The sequence below is a fragment of the Chiloscyllium punctatum genome, chromosome 21, assembly GCF_047496795.1.
Source record: "Chiloscyllium punctatum isolate Juve2018m chromosome 21, sChiPun1.3, whole genome shotgun sequence".
Classification (NCBI taxonomy): domain Eukaryota; kingdom Metazoa; phylum Chordata; class Chondrichthyes; order Orectolobiformes; family Hemiscylliidae; genus Chiloscyllium; species Chiloscyllium punctatum.
Genome location: NC_092759.1, coordinates 4,787,345 through 4,812,878, shown reverse-complemented (window position 1 = coordinate 4,812,878; position 25,534 = coordinate 4,787,345). Strand labels below are relative to the sequence as shown.

Genomic DNA, 25,534 nt, shown 5'->3' with positions numbered 1-25,534 from the left:
ACACTCTCACACACATTGACACTGTCTCTCACACACACACAGTCTTACACATACACACTGTTTGACACTCACACACTCCCACACTGGCACACACTCTCACACACATTCACACTGTCTCTCTCACACACACACAGTCTCACACACACACACTGTCTCACACTCACACACTCCCACACCAGCACACACTCTCACACACATTCACACTGTCTCTCTCTCACACACACACACACACCAGCATACACAGACACACACACAGACACAGTCTCACACACACACACAGGCACACACTCTCACACACATTCACACTGTCTCTCTCACACACACACAGTCTCACACACACACACTGTCTCACACTCACACACTCCCACACCAGCACACACTCTCACACACATTCACACTGTCTCTCTCTCACACACACACACACACCAGCATACACAGACACACACACAGACACAGTCTCACACACACACACAGGCACACACTCTCACACACATTCACACTGTCTCTCACACACACACACACTCCCACACCAGCACACACAGACACACGCACACACACGCACACAGACACACTCCCACACACATACACAGACACACACTCACGCACTCCCACACCGGCACATATGCACACACTCTCCCACACCGGCACACACACTCACACACGCACACACTCACTAACACACACTCTCCCACACCAGCACACATGCACACACACTCACACACACGCGCGCACACACACTCACACACACACACACTCCCACACCGGCACACACATACACACTCACACACACTCCCACACCAGCGCACACACTCTCCCACACCAGCACACATGCACACACACACACACTCCCACACCGGCACACACACTCACACACACACACATGTGCACGCACACACACACACTCCCACACCGGCACACACACTCACACATATGCACACTCCCACACCGGCACACACACTCACACATGCACACACACGCACACACTTCCACACCGGCACACACGCGCGCACACACATGCACACTCCCACACCGGCACACACACACACACACACAGACACACACTCACACACACTCCCACATCGGCACGCACACACACACACGCACACACAGACACACACTCACACACAAACACACACTTACACACACACGCACACACAGACACACACATGCACGCACACAAACACACACAGACACACAAACACACACGAACACACACAGACACACACACGAATACACACACATCCTCACACACACACACACACAGACACAGACACTCCCACACCGGCACACACTCACACACACACTCCCACACCGGTGCACACACAGACACACACACAAACACACAAAGACACACACACACACACTCACATAGACACACACACTCACACACATTCACACTTTCTCAAACACAAACTCACACACCAGCACACACACAGTCTCACACACATTCACACTGTCTCTCTCACACACACACAGTCTCACACACACACACTGTCTCACACTCACACACTCCCACACCAGCACACACTCTCACACACATTCACACTGTCTCTCTCACACACATAGTCTCACACACACACACTGTCTCACACTCACACACTCCCACACCAGCACACACTCTCACACACATTCACACTGTCTCTCTCTCACACACACACACACACACCAGCATACACAGACGCACACACAGACACAGTCTCACACACACACACAGGCACACACTCTCACACACATTCACACTGTCTCTCACACACACACACTCCCACACCAGCACACACAGACACACGCACACACACGCACACAGACACATTCCCACACACACACACAGACACACACTCACGCACTCCCACACCGGCACATATGCACACACTCTCCCACACCGGCACACACACTCACACACGCACACACTCACTAACACACACTCTCCCACACCAGCACACATGCACACACACTCACACACACGCGCGCACACACACTCACACACACACACACTCCCACACCAGCGCACACACTCTCCCACACCAGCACACATGCATACACACACACACACACACTCCCACACCGGCACACACACTCACACACACACACATGTGCACGCACACACACACACTCCCACACCAGCACACACAGACACACGCACACACACGCACACAGACACATTCCCACACACACACACAGACACACACTCACGCACTCCCACACCGGCACATATGCACACACTCTCCCACACCGGCACACACACTCACACACGCACACACTCACACACACACACTCTCCCACACCAGCACACATGCACACACACTCACACACACGCGCGCACACACACTCACACACACACACACTCCCACACCAGCGCACACACTCTCCCACACCAGCACACATGCACACACACACACACACACACACACTCCCACACCGGCACACACACTCACACACACACACATGTGCACACACACACACACACTCCCACACCGGCACACACACTCACACATATGCACACTCCCACACCGGCACACACACTCACACATGCACACACACGCACACACTTTCACACCGGCACACACGCGCACACACACATGCACACTCCCACACTGGCACACACTCACACACACTCCCACACCAGCACACACACACTCCTACATCGGCACGCACACACACACACACGCACACACAGACACACACTCACACACAAACACACACTTACACACACACGCACACACAGACACACACATGCACGCACACAAACACACACAGACACACAAACACACACGAACACACACAGACACACACATGAATACACACACATCCTCACACACACACACACACACACACAGACACTCCCACACCGGCACACACTCACACACACACTCCCACACCGGTGCACACACAGACACACACACGAACACACAAAGACACACACACACACACTCACATAGACACACACACTCACACACATTCACACTTTCTCAAACACAAACTCACACACCAGCACACACACACAGTCTCAGACACTCTCACACGCATTCACACACATTCACACTGTCTCACACACACACACTCACACTGTCTCACACACACACACACACACACACACACACAGACATACACACACTCACATAGACACACACATTCACACTCTCTCTCACACACACAGACACACACACAAACACACACAGACACACACACACTTTCACACACACACATTCACACTTTCACACACACACATTCACACTGTCTCACAGACACAGACACTCTCACACAGACACACACACACTCACATTCACACTCTCTCTCACACAGAAACACACACACACACACACACTCTCACACACACTCACACACATGCACAGACACACACACACACGCATACACAGACACACACACGAACACTCACACACAGACACACACTCACACACACACACACTCACACGCATTCACACTGTCTCACACACACACAGACACACACAGACTCACATTCACACTCTCTCTCACACAGACAGACACACACATTCACACAGACACACACTCACACACACTCACACACACACTCACGTACACACGTGTGCCTGAAAGAATTAAGCACTCTGTAGTATTTTACCGAGAGACCTTTGATATGAAATGACATTACCATCCTAATCCCCCACTAGGATCTTGCTAATGGTTACCATTGACCAGAAACTGAACTGGACCATCCATTTAAATGCAGTGACTACAAGAGCAGGTCAGAGGCGAGGGATACTCTAGCGAGTAACTCACCTCCTGACTCCCCAACCCTTCTACAAGGCAGCAGTGTGGTGGAATACTCTGCCTTACATCCAGACAAAGAAGGACACCACTCTGACTGGGACAAGACACACACATCTTAGGACAGGTGAAACAAAGACACGCACGAGAAATCCTAGACACTTGGCGTTCTAACCAGAACTCCATCAGTAAACACATCAACCTAGATCCCATCTACCTTCCCTTGAAAAAAGGAACAGGAAATGACATCACCCACCTTAAGAAACCAAGCCCTATAAATAGAGAGGTGAGACAGACCATCAGAGCTTCACCAGCGACTCTCACTGATGATGTTATGTAGCCATGGTGACGAAACGTCTGAATATAAACTTTCCAGCTCAGCGAGCTGACTTACAGACTTATCGTCAATCTGAGCTCCAAATCTGCTCAAAAATCGCTAACTCCCCCAGTTGCCCAGATCCAGGTTCAGGTCCAACGACACTCAGGATGTTTGACACCGCTGCAGTCCGTTTGGTAGGTGCCACACCCAAACACTCACTCCCTTCACCAGCGACACTTGGTAACAAGGTCAAGGGCAGCGGATATATGGGAAAGATCACCTCCAGCAAACTCTCCTCCCAGCCACACACCGTCCTGAGGTGATAATGTATCCGCTGTTCCTTAAGAGTGACTGGGTCAAAATCCTTCTATCACAGAACCCCTACAGTGTGGAAACAGGCCATTCGGCCCAACACGTTCACACCAACCCTCCAAAGAGTAACTCACCCAAACTCATTCCTCTATTATTCTACGCTTATCCCTGACTGATGCACATGACCTACACATCCCTGGGCACTATGGGTAACTTAGCACAGTCAATCCACCCTAACCTGCACATCCTCGTGATTGTGGGAGGAAACCGGAGCACCCAGAAGAAACCCACACAGACACGGGGAGAATGTGCAAACTCCACACAGACAGTTGCCTGAGGCTGGAATCAAACCTGGGTCCCTGGCGCTGTGAGGCAGCAGTGCTAACCACTGAGCCACCGTGCCATCAGTACTGTGTGTGTGTCCCTACACCACATAGACTGCAGTGGCTCACAATGGAAGCTCACCAGCACATTCCCCAAGTCAGTTAGGGACAGGAATTAAATGCTGGCCCAGTCAGTGATGGTCACATCCTCTGAGTGTGTGGCTTTAAGAGATGTATTTTGCCCTGGTTTTTATTTATGAAGGAAGGGAGTGACAGAGATGCCAAGCAACCTGCTCCAAAGCCAATAAAGTAAACAGCTTGTGAGGCCTTTTAAAGCTGGAACAATATAAGCAGCCTGGAGGAGTGGGGTCAAGGTCCTCCCTGAACCAGAATGTTTCAGTTTTAGGTTTTCAGTAGCTGTTTCTTGAAGCTAGGTTTGGAAGTTGCAGTATGTATATCCCTGCGACTCTCTCTTTCTCAGAGTTTTGTCTTGATGTTTTTCCTCCTGGATTATAGAATTGGTCTGTGAGACAATCTACTTGACCGAACTCGCCTTTGCAAAGGTATGGGATTTTACTCGATTGGAACAGTTACTGCTTAAGTAGCTAAACAAACACTGAGGGTAACTGAGGGTCTAAAGGCCGCCAGGAAATTAAGATAATTAATATCGGCAGGGAGAAAATATTGGAGGGACGAAAATCTGACAAACCCTCTCGCACTTCATGGACTTTGATTCCAAAGGATTCTAAAAGCGACAGTTGCAGACATAGAACAAACCAATACTCGAGAGGGACAGCACAGGAACAGGCCCTTCGGTCATCTAAGCCTGTGCTGTTCATCATCTCTGCAACTGAACTTAAAAAACGAACCTTCAGCCGTTACTCAGTCAATATCCCTCTGTTCCCTGCCTTTCATATAACCATCTAGATGCCTTTTAGATGTTGTCAAAGTGCCTGCTCTCACCACCTCCTGTCAGTGTATTCCAGGCTCTTACCCACTCTCTGTGTGAAAACCGGCCCTCGCACATCTCCCTTACACTTGCCCCCTCTCACCTTGAACTTGTGCCCCCCCCCCCCGTAATTGAATGTTCAACCCTGGGATAAAGCATAAGAACGTAAGAACACAGAACAGGAGTAGGCCCCTCGAGCCTGCCCCACCATTCAATAAGGTCATGGCTGACATACCCCCCCCCACCCCCCAACACTGGGTTAAACCCTCCCAAAGAGCTCGAGCAAACCTCCCACCCTGATATTGGTGCCCCTCCAGTTCAGGGACAACCCGTCCTTCTTGTACAGGTCCCACCTTCCCCAGAAGACATCCCAATGATCTAAAGCCCTCCCTCCTACACCAGCTCTGAAGCCATGTGTTCAACTGTACTCCCTCTCTGTTCCCAGCCTCACTAGCCTGTGGTACAGTTAGTAATCCTGAGATTACTTCTCTGGTAGTCCCTACCTAACTCCCTGAGCTGTCTTCCCAGGACCCTTTCCTACATATATCATTTGTGTCAATGTGGACAATAACTTCCATATAATCCCTAGAGTGTGGGAACAGGCCATTCGGCCCAACAAGTCCAAACCGACCCTCCGGAGAGTATCCCACCCAGACCCATTCCCCTACCCTATCTTTCTACATTTACCCTGGGCTAACTTTCATATCCCTGGGCACTATGGGTAATTTAGCACGGCCAATCCACCCTAACCTGCACATCCTGGACACTATGGGACAATTTAGCATGGCCAATCCACCCTAACCTACACATCCCTGGGCACTATGGGACAATTGAGCACGGCCAATCTACCCTAACCTGCACATCCCTGGGCACTATGGGACAATTTAGCACGGCCAATTCACCCTAACCTACACATCCCTGGGCACTATGGGTAATTTAGCACAGCCAATCCACCCTAACCTACACATCCCTGGGCACTATGGGTAATTTAGCACGGCCAATTCACCCTAACCTACACATCCCTGGGCACTATGGGACAATTTAGCACGGCCAATCCACCCTAACCTGCACATTTTTGGACTGTTGGAGGAAACCGGAGCACCCGGAGGAAACCCACACAGACAAATGGAAAATGTGCAAACTCCACACAGTCAGTCACCCGAGGGTGGAATCGAACCCCGGTTCCAGGTGCTGTGAGGTAGCGGTGCTAACCACTGAGCCACTGTGTTGCTGCATGTTTTCCTTCGGGTTTCAGGATGTCCTTTACCCGCTCAGAGACATCCAGGACCTTGGCGTCAGGGAGGCCATCCCAGAGTCTCGTCCAATACCAGGTATTGGGAAGGGGGGACAGCAAGGTACAGAGATCTGAGGGAGGGATGACGGCATATCTTTTCCTCAGTAATTCGGCGGGGATATGGCTGTTTTTATTTTCTTCACTCTGCCATGGGATGTGGGTGTCACTGGAGGGGGCCAGTAATTGTTACCCAGCCCTTTGAATCGAGCGGTTGGGGTCATAACAGTTCAGAGTCACCAAACTGCTGTGGTATGTATTAGCCAGGCCAAGGAAAGACTGTGGATTTATTTCTTGGAAGGGCATTGATGAACAGATGGGATTTTGTTTTCCAGCAATCAAGCCATCAAAGAGACTAGCTTTCAATTCCAGATTGACTAACTAATTAAATTTACCTTCCTCCAGCTACTGTGATTCCCCTGTTCCCAGAGCCTGGGCCTCTAAATTTCTAATCCAGTGACTTCATTACCAAACCATTTGTACGTGGTTCCACAGAAAGAATGAGGGGAGAGGGTTAGGATGGTGTGGAATCAGGCCATTCGGCCCATTGAGCTCACACCGACCCTCCAAAGACGTCCCACCCAGACCAACACCCCCACGCTGTAGTTTCCATGGCCAGCCTGCACATCCCTGGGCACAATGGGACAATTTAGCACGGCCAATCCACCCTAACCTGCACATCACTGGGCACTATGGGTAATTTAGCATGGCCAATCCACCCTAACCTGCACATCCCTGGGCACTATGGGTAATTTAGCATGGCCAATCCACCCTAACCTACACATACCTGAACACTATGGGACAATTTAACACGGCCAATCCACCCTAACCTACACACCTTTATACTGCAGGAGGAAACCCACTCAGACACACGGAGAATGTGCAAACTCTATGCAGACAGTCGCCCAAGGCTGGAATCGAACCTGGGTCCCGGTTACTGTGAGACAGCAGTGCTAACCACTGAGCCACTGTGCCCCAATGTGGAATTTCTAATAACAGAGCTAAAACTTTGCTTGATATCTTGCGGACCAGTAGTACTCTAAATGTTACTAGAAAACCCATTAATCGATTGATCTTTAATAAAATCCATTATTGAAAAGATGTTGGAGTCAATTCTGAGCCTGGAAAGTGGCAGGACGTGCTGGACGCTGTTCCTGACCAGCTCGGGGTGTCCAGGTGAGCGAGGAACTAGTCCCACGGCTGACTCCCTCCAGCCGCAGACTTGCAGGTGAGGCTGAGGCTCCAGGTCTGCAGCTAGGCCCAGGCACCTGTAAAAGGGGGATAGGCAGTCTTGGCGCGGAGATCTCATCCCCACGTGGCCATCTGTGTACTCCAGTGGACCGGTAGGTAGTCTCGTCCAGGAGTGGAGGTCTTGGCCCAGCTTCTACAATGGAGGCTTCTGGCCTAGTATTCCAGTGGCCTGGAATGGCAGTGTTATCCCAGAATGGCAGTGTTATCCCGGAATGGCAGTGTTATCCCGGAATGGCAATCTTATCCTGGAATGGCAGTGTTATCCCAGAATGACAGTGTTATCCCGGAATGGCAATCTTATCCTGGAATGGCAGTCTTATCCTGGAATGACAGTGTTATCCCAGAATGGCGGTCTTATCCTGGAATGTCAGTGTTATCCCAAATGCACCATCATTCCTAAATTGGCTTCCCATGAGCTGTTAACTGTGATGCACTTTGTCTTAATTTTGCATCTAAAAAAATTAGGTATGACACCTATCATTGATGTGGGTGCTGCGGTGGGGCAACTTGTAAACTTTTTCACTGTGTTTTTCGTGTGAAAGTACCTGATGATAAATTTCCATTCTATTCAATCAATACCTTCCACCTGTTTACCCTCAACTAACATGACATTTACTAGGATTACCCTCTCAGGCTGTCACCTCATCTGATCAGGAGATGCCGAAAGGCTGGAACAGTATCCAATGTGACGATACAGCTCCTTTATTAAGGTTATGTTGGCATGGGCTTCTCTTTTCAGAGGGGTTGTGAAGGCAGAGGTTCCGATATGTCTGGCTTATCTACTTGAAGAAGCTTTTAAGGTTTCCCCTGTTTTGTTTCGGTTTTAGCTGTTTGTAGCTGCTGGTCAGTTTTTGAGGCTGCTGTTCAAGGAAACAGTTCCATGCTGACCCTCCCTCACACTCAGACATCTCTCCCGTAACAAGGTGTGTTTGAGTTTCCCTTTTGGCCAAGGGATGTATTAGAACTTGGAACAGCCTTGTTAAGTTGCGGCAGGGTTGCTCAGTGGTTAGCACTGCTGCCTCACAGCGCCAGGGACCTGAGTTTGATTCCCGCGCCAGACGAGTTTGCACATTCTCCCTGTGTCTGCGTGGGTTTCCTCCCACAATTCAAAGATGTGCAGGTTAGGGTAGATTGGCCGTGCTAATTTACCCATAGTGTCCAGGGATGCGCAGGTTAGGGTGAATTGGCCGTGCTAAATTACCCATAGTGCTCAGGGATGTGCAGGTTAGGGTGGATTGGCCGTGCTAAATTGCCCCATAGTATTCAGGGATGTGCAGGTTAGGGTGGATTGGTTGTGCTAAATTACCCATTGTGTTCAGGGATGTGCAGGTTAGGGTGGATTGGCTGTGCTAAATTGCCCCATAGTGTTCAGGGATGTGCAGGTTAGGGTGGATTGGCCGTGCTAAATTACCCATAGTGCTCAGGGATGTGTAGGTTAGGGTGGATTGGCCTTGCTAAATTACCCATAGTGTTCAGGGATGTGCAGGTCAGGGTGGATTGGCCGTGCTAAATTACCCATAGTGCTCAGGGATGTGCAGGTTAGGGTGGATTGGTTGTGCTAAATTACCCATTGTGTTCAGGGATGTGCAGGTCAGGGTGGATTGGCCGTGCTAAATTACCCATAGTGCTCAGGGATGTGTAGGTTAGGGTGAATTGGCCGTGCTAAATTATCCATAGTGTCCAGGGATGTGCAGGTTAGGGTGGATTGGCCATGCTAAATTACACATAATGCCCAGGGAGGTGCAGGTTAGGGTGGATTGGCCATGCTAAATTACACATAATGCCTAGGGAGGTGCAGGTTAGGGTGGATTGGCTGTGCTAAATTGCCCCATAGTGTCCAGGGATGTGTAGGTTAGGTGCATTAAATGTAGAGTGATAAGGTAGGGGAATGGGTCTGGGTGGGATACCCTTCAGAGGGTCAGTGTGGAATTGTTGGGCCGAATGGCCTGTTTCCACGCTGTAGGGAATCTAAGTTGTGACAGAGTCAATTGGGGTTTCAGATAAGTTATTCTATGTTCTGTTTTGTTTGGTTCATTGCTAAATGAATTGTGTTTTGTTTAAACCTGCGTGGTTCACTCCTGAAATATCCACTAACACCTACTTCAAACATCGAGAAAAATACAGGTCTGGGTTATCTTCCTGAGATGTTTGGGGTGTCTGACCCGGCCCATAACACCAGTCAGCCCTTTCTGCTGTTATCACACCATCCCAAATCTTGATAAAACTCTCTGAAGAACATGAACTAATATGGTTTGCCATATCTTAAGGTTGCAGACTTGCCTTTGTATGAGCTTAATTGCCTCTACAAACAGGTAGTAATTATGTGCTCCGTGCAATACCAGCCTCCCGAGTATTGGCAAGAGTTTAAATGACAGAAAAGATATTCAGTGATGACAGTTTCATTAAGAGACGATTGGCAGAGAGGAGTCCAACCGCAAATTGTCAGCAATATTTCCCATCATTTCAGGTAACTAATTGACTTTCACTATCCTTGTCAGTTTGAAACACAGAGGTTGTAGACTGAGCTGGGGAATTAATACTCCCCCATTACACCATCACTCTCTCACTGAAGCCACTTGTCCATGTGATAGCCACATCCTAAAGGGACAAGGGAATCACATACACGCAAAACTATATCACCTTGACTTTCCCCAGCAATTCACACACGGCATTCCCGATGTTGACATACATTGTCCTTGTACTCTGTCTGTAATATTCAGAGTTTGAAACAGTGTGACCAGTCTGCAGACTGAAACTCTGTATCTACATTCGAGAGATCAGCACTTACAGTCTTGACGAGGAACATTCAATACACTGTATCTAGATCTGGGTGATCAGTAATCTGTGTTTAGACTACGGAGATCTGTACTCTGCGTCTGGACTCAAACTCTGTTTAGGTTAGGGAGATCTGTTCACTCTGTTCTAAGAAGGATATTAGTAAACTGGAGAGGGTTCAGAAAAGGTTTATCAAGACGTTGCCAAGAGTGGCCAGTTTGAGGAGAGGCTGGACTTTTTTACACTGGAGCATAGGAGTGACCTTATAGATTAGATCCCCTACAGTTCGGCCCAACCAGTCCATACCGACCCTCCGAAGAGTAACCCACCCAGACCCATTTCCTCTCTGACTAATGCACCTAACACTGTGGGCAATTCAGCACGGCCAATCCACCCTAACCTGAACATCCCTGGGCACTGTGGGCAATTCAGCACGGTCAATCCACCCTAACCTGTACATCCCTGGGCACTGTGGGCAATTCAGCACGGCCAATCCACCCTAACCTGTACATCCCTGGGCACTGTGGGCAATTCAGCACGGCCAATCCACCCTAACCTGAACATCCCTGGGCACTGTGGGTAATTTAGCATGGCCAATTCACCCTAACCTGCACATTTGGGCGGCACGGTGGCACAGTGGTTAGCACTGCTGCCTCACAGCGCCAGAGACCTGTGTGGAGTTTGCACATTCTCCCCGTGTCTGCGTGGGTTTCCTCCGGGTGCTCCGGTTTCCTCCCACAGTCCAAAGATGTGCAGGTCAGGTGAATTGGCCGTGCTAAATTGCCCGTAGTGTTAGGTAAGGGGTAGATGTAGGGGTATGGGTGGGTTGCGCTTCGGCGGGGCGGTGTGGACTTGTTGGGCCGAAGGGCCTGTTTCCACACTGTAAGTAATCTAATCTAATCTAATCTAATCTAATCCCTGGGCACTGTGGGTAATTTAGCATGGCCAATTCACCTGACCTGCACATCTTTGGACTGTGGGAGGAAACCCAGGCAGACAACGTGCAAACTCCACACAGACAGTCACCCCGAGGCTAGGATCGAACCCAGGTCCCTGGCGCTGTGAGGCAGCAGCGCTAACCACTGAGCCACCTTGCTGTTCCAAAGCACTATACTTCTTAAAGGGACCACGCATTGCTTTTCAACTCATAAGTATGCTGTACAACTTCGCAACACTGTCCTGTTGCAAGTAGGTGTATAAAATTGTGAGGGCCACAAATAAGAGAATGGAATTCTCTTTTCCCTGGGGTGTGGGGGTTTTCAAGACCAGGGGATATATTTTTAAGGTGAGAGGAGAGAGATTCAAAAAAGACACGAGGGGGCCAGGTTTTTTTTTTACACCCAGAGGGTGGTTCGTGTGTGGAATGAACTTCCTGAGGAAGTGGTGGATACGGGTCCAGTTACAAGGTTTAAAAGACATTTGGATAAGTACAGGAATGGGAAAGGTTTGGAGGGTTAGTGGGCCAAGCTCAGGCAAGTACGCAGTCAGTATGGACTTACAAAAGGGAAATAACTCTCGACAAACCGACTAGAATTCTTTGAGGATGTAATGAGCTGACTGGAGGGAGCAAGTGTGCAGCAGTTGCAACAATCTCAGCCAGATGGACCTCATAGAATATGGGCTCCCTGACTGGGGCTGTTAATCTGGCCCAGTCAGGGAGCCCTGGATGATAGATTTAAAAAGGGTGCATTTCAGAGATACTGGGACTCTGGTGCCTGAGTCTGTGTGAGACAGTTGGGTTCCTATGTGTCGGAGACATTTGCCCAATAGGTTAGAGATCATAAAACACAGCTCAAAGTGAAATTGACAAACAGTTTATTGCAAGCGATATGGCTGGAGGAGAAATTGACCCAGGCTGACACAGAACTGACAGTCTGCACAGGTAGATCAGATTTTCTCCTCCCAGAGCTGAGGGTGGGACCAGTTTTATAGTAATGCTGCACAATGACACTGATTAAGAAATGGGAAACTACAATGTTTCTGGAAGTGGAGTCATTCAGTTGCGAGGATGCTCATTGGAAAACAGTTTATCGGAAGAATGTCCCGTTCCTTCACACAATGCAACATCCTGACAGTGTTATGGTTCCATTCCTCTCCACAGGTAGGTGTTACGGTCTCTTCCGGAGCGGTGAGGTGCTTCCATTGTCCTGGTCCTGGATCATGTCCTTGTTGGTGCCTCTCTGTCTGTCCTTCCCCTTTGTGTGGCTTGGGTATTGCTGGGTTGTGGAACTGCCCTTGGGGCTTTGAGATATCTGTGGTGCTCAGTCATGTCCATGGGAGCTTAAAGTGTATTGCCTTGTCTGCGTGCTGTCTGATCCAGCTAGTGAGCTGCTCGGGAATTCTGTGTGATCTGGTACTGTTTGGCCATTTTTGCTTTTGTGGGCCTATCGTGGGTTAGCAAATCTTTTCCCACACTATGTAAACAAAGAGTGATGGGATACCCGCCTCTGTGGAGGTAGTTCACTATGAATATGGTTTACTTGGATTTTCAGAAGGCTTTTGACAAAAGTAGAATTGAATAGCAATTTCTTGTCACTTGTATTTATGAAAATACAGTGAGCTGTGTATCAGTCAGCACATTTTAATTAAATGATTTGGAGTTCACTTGAGAGTGTAACTTTAAAAAAAGTTCCGGACTTACATATAAAAGAACTGAAACCAACACGGTCATTGAAAAGATGAGAGACTTAACAAACAATCCAGGTCTTTTTCAATATATAATTTATAGAGTCATAGAGTCATAGAGATATACAGCATGGAAACAGACCCTTCAGTCCAACCCGTCCATGCCGACCGGATATCCCAACCCAATCTAGTCCCACCTGCCAGCACCCAGCCCATATCCCTCCAAACCCTTCCTATTCATAGACCCATCCAAATGCCTCTTAAATGCTGTCATTGTACCAGCCTCCACCACTTCCTCTGGCAGTTCATTCCACACACGCACCACCCTCTGTGTGAAAAAGTTGCCCCTTAGGTCTCTTTTATATCTTTCCCCTCTCACCCTAAACCTATGCCCTCTAGTTCTGGACTTCCTGACCCCAGGGAAAAGACCTTGTCTATTTATCCTATCCATGCCCCTCATGATTTTATAAACCTCTATAATGTCACCCCTCAGCCTCCGACACTCCAGGGAAAACAGCCTCAGCCTGTTCAGCCTCTCCCTATAGCTCAGATCCTCCAACCCTGGCAACATCCTTGTAAATCTTTTCTGAACCCTTTCAAGTTTCACAACATCTTTCCGATAGGAAGGAGACCAGAATTGCACACAGTTTCAGTTACATCACACTGTCACCTTTTGCTATAAATTACGATCTTAGTCTCCACAACCACCTGATGAAGGAGCGTCGCTCCGAAATCTAGCGCTTCCAATTAAACCTGTTGGACTATAACCTGGTGTTGTGGGATTTTTAAATTTTTAATTACAGAAATTATAAAAAGAAATAATTGAGACAAAGTTAGGACAAAGTTCATCTTTTGTTCCCTCCATGACAATCTGGGTTCCAAGTAAGAGATTAATGAGTAGAATTAAAGCACACGGGATTGGGGGTAGAGTATTGTGATGGATAGAAAGTTGGTTACCAACAATAAGAACAAATTGCTCTTTTTCTGAACAACAGGCAGTGATTAGTACGGTGCCACGGGAATTACTGATTTAGATGAGGGAACTAAATGTAATAGGAGACAATGAGGTCTGCAGACGTTTGAGATCAGAGTTGAGAGTGTGGTGCTGGAAAAGCACAGCAGGTCAGACAGCATTTGAGGAGCAGGAGAATCGACGATTCGGGCCAGAGCCCTTCATCAGGAATTCCTGAAACGTCGATTCTCCTGCTCCTCGGGTGTTGCCTGACCTGCTGTGCTTTTCCAGCAACACACTCTCGACTAAAACGTAATATCTGAGTTTGCAGACAACACAACACTGACGGCAGGGTGAGCTGTGAGGAGGATGCAGAGATGTGTGATTTGGACAGACTGACCAAGTGGCAGATGCAGATGCAAATGGGTGGCACGGTGGCACAGTGGTTAGCACTGCTGCCTCACAGCGCCAGCGACCCGGGTTCAATTCCCGCCTCAGGCGACTGACTGTGTGGAGTTTGCACGTTCTCCCCGTGTCTGCGTGGGTTTGCTCCGGTTTCCTCCCACTGTCCAAAAATGTGCAGGTTAGGGTGAATTGGCTATGCTAAATTACCCGTAGTGTTAGGTGAAGGGGTAAATGTAGGGGAATGGGTCTGGGCGAGTTGCAATTCGGCGGGTGAGTGTGGACTTGCTGGGCCGAAGGGCCTATTTCCACACTGTAAGTAATCTAATCTAATAACATGGATATCCACTTTGGTGCCAACATTAGGAGGGCAAAGTAATTAGAGTGGCTGTAAATTGTCAAAGGGGACTGTTCAATGAGACCTGAGGGCCTTTGTGTACTAGTCAATGAAAGGAAGTAAGCAGGTTAGTAGCGACCTGGTCGGACCCCCTCACAATATTTTGACAAGATAGCCTAGACCCTAACTTCATCTCATTTTAAAGGCATTCATGAAGTGGGTGTTCCAGGTGTGGTTTAGCTAGTCAAACCACTCCATTTTTTGGATGCGAGCATAAGAGGTCCAGTTAGTAAGTTTGCAGATGACACCAAAATTGGAGGTGTAGTGGACAGCGAAGAGGGTTACCTCAGATTACCACAGGATCTGGACCAGATGGGCCAATGGGCTGAGAAGTGGCAGATGGAGTTTAATTCAGATAAATGCGAGGTGCTGCATTTTGGGAAAGCAAATCTTAGCAGGACTTATACACTTAATGGTAAGGTCCTAGGGAGTGTTGCTGAACAAAGAGACCTTGGAGTGCAGGTTCATAGCTCCTTGAAAGTGGAGTCGCAGGTAGATAGGATCGTGAAGGCAGCGTTTGGTATGCTTTCCTTTATTGGTCAGAATATTGAGTACAGGAGTTGAGAGGTCATGTTGCGGCTGTACAGGACTTTTGGAATATTGTGTGCAATTCTGGTCTCCGTCCTATCTCCTTCCTACCATTAAGCCAATTTTTCAAGGAACTAGGGAGCTGAACCTCCAGGTCTCTCTTTTTGGCAACACAGTCTTAGCATTAACTGTGTCACTCCTGACCTGGATTGCCTTCCCAAAATGCAACACCTCGCATTTATCTGAATTAAACTATACCCATCATTCCTTTGCCCATTGCACAGTTGATCATGGTCCTGTGATTAACAACCAAAAGGACAGCGGATGCTGGAAATCAGAAACAAAACCAGAAATCACTGGAGAAGCTCAGCAGGTGTGGCAGCATCTGTGGAGAGAAACCAATGTTAACAATTTTGGGTCGATCTCTCTTCACTGATGCTGCCAGACCTGCTGAGCTGTTCCAGCAAGATCCTGTGGTACCCTTGGATGACCACCTTCACAGTCCACTATGTCACCAATTTTGGTGTCATCCACAAATTTCCTGACAACGCTTCTTATCGTAGAGTCCCTCAAGTATGGGAGCAGGCCACTCAGCCCATCAAGTCCACACTGACCCTCGAAAGAGCATCCCACCCAGACTCACGCCCTTACCATAACCCTGCATTTTCCATGGATAATCCACCTAGCCTACACATCCCTGGACACTGTGTGGTGAGTTAGCACGGCCAATCCACCCTAATCTACACATCCCTGAGCACTATGGGTAATTTAGCACAGCCAATCCACCCTAACCTACACATCCCTGAGCACTATGGGACAATTTAGCACGGCCAATCCGCCCTAACCTACACATCCCTGGGCACGGTGGGTAATTTAGCACGGCCAATCCACCCTAACCTGCACATTCCTGGACACTATGGGGTGATTTAGCACGGTCAATCCACCCTAACCTGCACATCCCTGAGCACTATGGGGTGATTTAGCATGGCCAATCCACCCTAACCTACACATCCCTGGGCACGGTGGGTAATTTAGCACGGCCAATCCACCCTAACCTGCACATTCCTGGACACTATGGGGCAATTTAGCATGGCCAATCCACCCTAACCTGCACATCCCTGAACACTATGGGGCAATTTACGCACGGCCAATCCACCCTAACCTGCACATTCCTGGGCACTATGGGACAATTTAACATGGCCAATCCACCCTAACCTGCACATTCCTGGGCACTATGGGACAATTTAGCACGGCCAATCCACCCTAACCTGCACATCCCTGGGCACTATGGGACAATTTAGCACGGCCAATCCACCCTAACCTGCACATCCCTGGGCACTATGGGACAATTTAGCACGGACAATCCACCCTAACCTGCACATCCCTGGGCACTATGGGACAATTTAGCACGGCCAATCCACCCTAACCTGCACATCCCTGGGCACTATGGGACAATTTAGCACGGCCAATCCACCCTAACCTGCACATCCCTGAAAACTATGGTTAATTTAGCATGGCCAATCCACCCTAACCCGCACATCTTTGAACTGTGGAAGGAAACCGGAGAACGCAGAGGAAACCCACACAGACACGGGGAGAATGTATTAGCATCCAGATCATTTGTATAAATGATGAACAACAGTGGACCCAGCCTCGATACCTGCGGCACAACGCTGGTCACAGGTCTGTAGACCGAACAACAATCCTTTACCACTAACCTCTGTTTCCTACTATTAAGCCGATTTTGTATCCAGTTGGCTAGCTATCCCTGAATCCCATGTGATCTAACCTTGTTAACCAGTCTACCCTGTGGAACCCTGTCGAAGGCCTTGCTAAAGTCCATTTCGACAACTTCCACTGCTCTGCCTTCATCTATCTTCTTGGTCACTTCTTCAAACAACTCAGTTGAATTTGTGAGTCATGACCTCTCATGCACAAAGCCATGCTGACTATCACTAATCAGTCCTTGCCCTTCCATAGTTTTCAGGGATGTGCAGGTTAGGGTGGATTGGCTGTGCGTAAATTGCCCCATAGTGCTCAGGGATGTGCAGGTTAGGGTGGATTGGCCATGCTAACCCCTCAGAATGCCCACCAACAACTTACCCACTACTGACATTACACTCACTGGTGTGTAGTTTCCTGACCTTTTCTTGCAGTCTCCTTTCAATAACAGTAGCCACCCTCCAGTCTTCCAGCATCTCACTGGTGTTTGTTGATGATACAATATTTATGGATGTAGGTTTGCTCGCTGAGCTGGAATGTTCATTTTTAGACGTTTCGTCACCGTGGTAGGTAACATCTTCAGTGAACCTCTGGACAGAGCACTGCTGATGATTCCTGCTTATACTTTTGGGTTTCTTTGGGTTGGTGATGTTATCTCCTGAGGTGATATCATTTCCGATGGTGATGTCATTTCCTGTTCTTTTTCTCAGGGGGTGGTAAATGGGGTCTAACTCAATGTGTTTGTTGATAGAGTTCCAATTGGAATGCCATGCTTCTAGGAATTCTTGTGCATGTCGCTGTTTGGCTTGTCCTAGGATGGATGTGTTGTCCCAGTCAAAGTGGTGTCCTTCCTCATCCATCTGTGAGGATACCAGTGAGAGAGGGTCATGTTGTTTTGTGGCTAGTTGGTGTCCTTGTATCCTGGTGGCTAGTTTTCTGCCTCTTTGTCCAATGTAGTGTTTGTTCCAGTTCTTGCACGGTATTTTGTAGGTGTTAGAACCTCAACCTGAGCTACAAATCTTCTCAAAACTTGCTAGCAAGTATTTACGCTCGGGACCCCGCAATTTCTTCCCGATATCTCCAGAATATCCTGAGATATGCTAGATCAGGTCCTCCTGATTTATCTACCTTCATGCATTTTAAGACCTCCAGCACCTCTACAAACATTTTTTACAAGACATCGCTATTTATTTTCCAGCATTCCTTCACTTCCACGTCTTCCTCTGCAGTTAATACTGACAAGAAATATTCAGTTAGGATCTCGCCTATCTTCTGTGGTTCCATACATGGACAAACTTGTTACTTGTTCAGGGACCCAACTCCTCTCTAGTTAATCGTTCGCCCTTAATTATATTTGGAAAGTCTCTTTGGATTCTCCTCTACTTTATCTGCCAATGCTATCTCATGTCCCCTTTCTGCCCTCCTGACTTCCCTCGTGAGTGTACTCTTACACCCCCTATGCTCCTCAAGAGATTCACCTGACCTGAGCTGCTTATAATTTGACATGTCAGGCAGCATCTGAGGAGCAGGAAAATCGACACACTTTCCTGATGAAGGGCTTTTGCCCAAAACGTCGATTCTCCTGCTCCTTGGATGCTGCCTGACCTGCTGTGCTTTTCCAGCACCACTCTAATCTTGACTCTAATCTCCAGCATCTGCAGTACCCACTTCGGTCTAGTATACTTGACATGTACCCTCTCCCTTTTCTTGACCAGAGCCTCAATATAACTCTAGTCATCCAGTCTTCCCAAGGAGCACCTGGCCCTGAACTCTCATCTCACGTTTGAAAGTTTCCTACTTGCCAAACATCCCTCTGCCTGTGAACAACCTCCTAACTGGTCCCTGCCTTATTTCCAAGGAAGGGGGCAAATTTTCCCCCTTCTCTCGTAGAGCTATCTCCACATTAATTGAGCAAGGAAATCTGCATTTAACCAAGAGAGATTGATGCTCTGTGGCCAAGCAAGGGAAGTTGATACTCTGTGTTGAGGTGAAGGAGAGTCCAATACTCTGTTCCTAAATAAGATACAATGACACTGTGTGTCTAGATGAGAGAGTTCATTATTCTGAGTCTTAGCGAGGGAGATCGATACTCTATGTCGAGATTAGAGTTCAATGCTTTGTGTCTAGGTGAGGGAGAACAATCCTCTGTGTGTAAGCCAGGGAGATTGGTAATCGCTGTCTAAAAGTGTGATTTGGAGATGCTGGTGTTGGACTGGGGTGTACAAAGTTAAAAATCACACAACACCAGGTTCTAGTCCGACAGGTTTATTTGGAAGCACTAGCTTTCGGAGTGCTGCTCCTTCTCAATCACCTGATGAATGAGCAACGCTGTGAAAGCTAGTGTTTCCAAATAAACCTGTTGCACTGTAACCTGGGAGGCTGACGGGTTTTGGGAGGGGGGGGGGGGGGGGGTGGGGGGAATGCTGGGGGATGGAAGAATAATCTATTACATAATAATCTGCTCAAGCAATAACACTTGAAAAGTGTAATAAATGTGGTTAACATTCTGGAATCCTCATTGTCATGACGCCCTGAGGTAGGTAATCAAATCCCACTATTTCCCAGAGTTATAGAGTCATGGAGATGTATAACATGGAAACAGACTCTTTGGTCCAACTCATCCGTGCCAACCAGATGCCCCAACCCAATCTAGTCCCACCTGCCAGCATTTGGCCCTTATCCCTCTCCCCTTCCTATTCATATATCCATCCAAATGCCTCTTAAATGTTGTCATTATACCAGCCTCCACCACTTCCTCTGGCAGCTCATTCCATACACGTACCACCCTCTGTGTGAAAATGTTGCCCCTCAGGTCCCTTTTAAATCTTCCCCCTCTCACCCTAAACCTATGCCCTCTAGTTCTGTACTCCCCCACCCCAGGGAAAAGACTTTGGCAATTTACCCTATCCACACCCGTCAGGATTTTATAAACCTCTATGAGGTCACCCCTCAGTCTCCAGTCATGAAAACTTTAGTCAAACCCCATCCAAAGTCCCCACTTGACTTGATGGATGAACTCTGGTTAAAGTAAAATATCCATTGCATTTTTGTACATAACATGAAAACAACTGTTTATTAGGAAAATCTGTCTTTAACCAATGTTATTGGGAAGTTATTAATTTATATCTCTCCATAGCTTACCCTTTTTAAATACTCCCAATTGATTAAATTAGAATAGAATAGATTCCCTACAGTGTGGAAACAGGCCCTTCGGCCCAACAAGTCCACACCGACCCGCCGAAGAGCAACCCACCCAGACCCATTTTCCCTCTGACTAGTGTACCTAACACTATGGGGAATTTAGCACAGCCAATCCACCTGACCTGCACATCTTTGGACTGTGGGAGGAGAAAGTGAGGTCTGCAGATGCTGGAGATTAGATTACTTACAGTGTGGAAACAGGCCCTTCGGCCCAACAAGTCCACACCGACCCACCGAAGCTCAACCCACCCATACCCCTACATTTACCCCTTACCTAACACTACGGGCAATTTAGCATGGCCAATCCACCCTAACCTGCACATCCTTGGACTGTGGGAGGAAACCGGAGCACCCGGAGGAAACCCACGCAGACACTGGGAGAACGTGCAAACTCCACACAGTCAGTCGCCTGAGGCGGGAATTGAACCCAGGTCTCTGGCGCTGTGAGGCAGCAGTGCTAACCACTGTGCCACCGTGCCGCCCAAATGTGTTGCTGGAAAAGCGCAGCAGGTCAGGCAGCATCCGAGGAGCAGGAGAATCGACGTTTCGGGCATGAGCCCTAGAGCACCCAGAGGTAACCCACGCAGACACGGGGGAGAATGTGCAAACTCCACACAGACAGTCACCTGAGGCTGGAATCGAACCCGAGTCCCTGGTGCTAACCAGGGCAGGATCTGAACCCAGGCTCCCAGCTAGAATTTCTGGATTAATACTTCAGTGATAATACCACTGGGCTATTTGGAACACGCAGCTCACAAAGATAGAAATAACATGGCTACTGGATCTGAAAAAAGGAAAAGAAGCCAGGGAAACATAGTCCAATAGCACCAACTTGCACCACAGGGTTCAATGAGTTGCTTTCCTTGGTTTCTCACAGATGCATTCAGTTACTTACTGTTGATTATAGCCAAGCTCAATTAACTCGAAAAATAAATACTGGGGTCTCAAACTGGACATCACGCTGACTCAATACAAAAGCTGGTGTCTTAGAATTGTTCAAAGTATCTGGTCCCTTTCAATGGATTTAACGCTGCTTATTGAAGAGAAAGGTAGATGCAACACCGAGACTTCCCCTCAGGATGTGGGGTGATACAGTGGCTCAGTGGTTAGCACTGCTGCCTCACAGCACCAGGGTCCCAGGTTCGATTCCAGCCTCGGGCGACTGTCTGTGTGGAGTTTGCACATTCTCCCCCGTGTCTGCGTGGGTTCCCTCCCACAATCTAAAGTTGTGCAGGTCAGGTGAGTCAGCCAGGCTAAGTTTCCCCGCAGCGTTGGGTGCATCAGTCAGAGCGGAATGGGCGGGTTACTCTTCGGAGGGTCGGTGTGGACGGGTTGGGCCGAAGGGCCTGTTTCCACGCTGTAGGGAATCTAATCTTGACCTCACCATACCTTGGCAGCACAGCTGTCCACATTCCGGGACTTACCATCGGCCAGAATCTGAAGTGGACCAGCCCTTGGAAATACTGTGGTCTGTGGGAGCAGGTCAGAGGCTAGGAATCTCGCAGTGAGTAATTCATCTCCTGCCTCCCCAGAGCATGGCACCTGTCAGGAATACTAGGAGAAAGTGAAGATTTCAATGGAATACTCCCCACTTGCCTGGGTGAGTCTAGCTCCAATCGACATGCACCATCCAAGATAAAGCAGCACCAGATTCGCCACCTTCAACGTACACGCCAATAATTTACTGAGGTTTGAGTTCAGTTTTGGCGACTTGACCTCAGGAAGGCCATACAGCGGTGGTTCCCCCGACTGATTCCCAGTCTGGTTGGAATGTCTTATGAGGGACGTTTGAGGAGGCACAGCCTGTTTCCTGGAAGGTTTCAAAGATTGAGAGGTGATGTCGTTGAAAATTACGAAGCAGGGCTCTGAAATAACTCCGCAAAGGTGCTGTGTTCCAGATGCAATTCAATTGTTAAACAAAACACAATTTATTCAAACACGATAGTTAAAACGCAACAAAAGTAAGAGGAACTTGGAATAACTTAACTCTAGTAGAAAACTTAACAGAATAATAGATTATTTTACGACTAAACAGGAATATGGTAACATCCCATAAACACACCATTGGTGAAAAGGCAAATTGCCGAAAACGGGCTGTCTCATATGCAGTTCTCCAGTCCAAGAGGAAAGAACATCAAAAGACAGTTCTGAGAGAGAGAGAGAGAGAGAAAGAGAGAGAGAGAGAGAGAGAGAATGTAGCAGTTGGGAGAGATTCGCTGCCTTCCAATCCTGCTGAGACCCCAGCAACAACTGCTGAAGGCTAAACCTAAAATCCCAGGTTCTGGGGATGGGAGCCAGACCACACCCAGCCAGGCTGCTTCTATTGTTCCAGTTTTAAAATAAAACCCAAGGCTTCACAAGCTATTTACCTTTCCATAGACTGCTCAGCACCTGCCCTCCAATCTGTCTCTAAAATAAACCAGGACAAAGCACACCGCTTAAAAGCATGGCATAGTCACAGGTTCCTATCAACAGGGGTCACAGTCACAGAATAAGGCGCAGGCCAGTTTTGACTGAATTGAGGAGGAATGACAGGCTGGTTAACCTTTGTCATTCACCACCCACAGTGGAATGTGAAGACTCAGTCATTGAATATGTTCAACGCAGATTTCAATCACTTTCTAGTTCTGTGCACGGTAGCTCAGTAGTTAGCGCTGCTGCCTCATAGCATCAGGGACCCAGGTTCGATTCCAGCCTCTGGCAACTGTCTGTGTGGAGTTTATATGTTGTCTGCGTGGGTACCCTCCAGGTGCTCTGGTTACCTCCCACAGTCCGAAGACCTGCAGGTCAGGCTGGATTGGCCACAGTGTCCAGGGATGTACAGGTTAGGGTGAATTGGCCGTGCTAAATTACCCATAGTGTCCAGGGATGTGCAGGTTAGGGTGGATTGGCCATGCTAAATTACCCATAGTGCCCAGGGATGTGCAGGTTAGGGTGGATTGGCCATGCTAAATTACCCATAGTGCCCAGGGATGTGTAGGTTAGGATGAATTGGCCGTGCTAAATTACCCATAGTGCCCAGGGATGTGCAGGTTAGGGTGGATTGGCCATGCTACATTGTCCCATAGTGCCCAGGGATGTGTAGGTTAGGATGAATTGGCCGTGCTAAATTACCCATAGTGCCCAGGGATGTGCAGGTTAGGGTGGATTGGCCATGCTACATTGTCCCATAGTGCCGAGGGATGTGCAGGTTAGGGTGGATTGGCCATGCTAAATTACCCATAGTGCCCAGGGATGTGCAGGTTAGGGTGGATTGGCCATGCTAAATTACCCATAGTGCCCAGGGATGTGTAGGTTAGGATGAATTGGCCGTGCTAAATTACCCATAGTGCCCAGGGATGTGCAGGTTAGGGTGGATTGGCCATGCTACATTGTCCCATAGTGCCGAGGGATGTGTAGGTTAGGGTGGATTGGCCGTGCTAAATTACCCATAGTGCCCAGGGGTGTGCAGGTTAGGGTGGATAGCCATAGGAAATGTAAGGTTACAGGAATAGGGTAGGGATATGGGTCTGGGTGGGATGTTCTTCCGAGGATCAGCCAAATGACCTGTTTTCACACTGTAAGTATTCTCTTGTAGATACCAAAGGTATCTGGATACATGGAGAGGCAATAGCATTGAGGTAGAGCATGGTCTAGAATGGTCAAGGTCGAGGGGTTGACCATCTTACCCATGAATTTAATTACTCCTTTAGACAACACCTTCCAACGTCACTCTGCCACGTAAAAGGGCAAGGGTAGCAGAATACCCCATTCCCTGCAAGTTCCCCTCCAAGCCACTCACCCTCCTGACTTGGAAACACCTATTCAGTGTCGCCCGGTCAAAATCCTGGGACCCCCCTCCCTGCCACACAATAGCCATGCCATCACCCAAAGTTAAGTCGATGCGAAATCAGCAAGAAAGTGCCGGTCAGAGTGTCCCACCGATTCAACTTTCATTATCTTTGGAGAGTTGTGGGTTTTTTTTTTAAAAAGCTTTTTTTTTAAATTGGAATGATGAACGTTCCATCGACAATTGGCTCTGAAGCATGTGAATTCAATTAGCTGCATATTAATAGGCTGCCAATTTGCTGTAAAGTGTTGGCGGTCATTAAGGCAATCGATAGCCCTCACCGTGAATCTCTGAAACGCTGTCACATCATCCACTTCCTTTAAGACACTTTTAAGCTGATTGTAAGGATGATGCTGTAACGGGTCTCCCTGAGGCCATGCCACTGCCTCTGTGATGTACAGCTCCTGAGGGTTACGGTTGATATCCCCCCTATCTTTCATTCACACAAAAGAAAGGAAGGGACGCATTTATGTAGCGCCGCACACCACCTCCAGACATTCCAATGAAAAGTGTCCCCGGTTGTAGAAATTCTTCCAGCGCAGACGCTGGCCATTCAACCCGTCACGTCTGCGCCAGTTCTCTGAGTGCCAGTGCTTGTAGACCCCGTGTATTCTGCCGTCTCCAAGACAAATCCAACTCCGTCTGGAGAGCCTCGACTAAAAGAGAGTGTATCCCAGGTCCTAACGACTCGCTTGGTGAGAACCTACCTCCACACTTCTTTTCCAACCTTCATGAATCTGTTACTCGATCCTTCACGTCTGCCTGGCCCCCCTCAGGGTTTTGAACCTCTCAGTCAGATCTCCCTCCCCACCTTCCCTTCCTAAAGGAAACCCATCCCACCTTCTCCAATCTATCCACATCACCGAAGCTCCTCAGCTCTGGAATCATTCCCGTCAATCTTTTCTGTCCCCTCT

The 25,534-nt window shown here is 48.5% G+C and overlaps 1 protein-coding gene across 2 annotated transcripts in view; it reads left to right on the top strand.

The window, feature by feature from the left end:
• The window catches only part of LOC140492369 (fibroblast growth factor 11-like), an 80,026-nt gene that overhangs the window by 24,120 nt on the left and 30,372 nt on the right, over positions 1 to 25,534 (top strand). Inside the window, exon 1 of one of the 2 annotated variants that reach the window (XM_072591288.1) lies at positions 12,962 to 13,065. The exons of the other annotated variant lie outside the window; for it this stretch is intronic. Within the exon in view, the coding sequence (XP_072447389.1) occupies positions 13,023 to 13,065 (43 nt within the window). The 5' untranslated portion in view covers positions 12,962 to 13,022. Of the gene's footprint in view, positions 1 to 12,961; positions 13,066 to 25,534 lie in introns of those variants that run through there. 2 annotated transcript variants of the gene reach the window in all.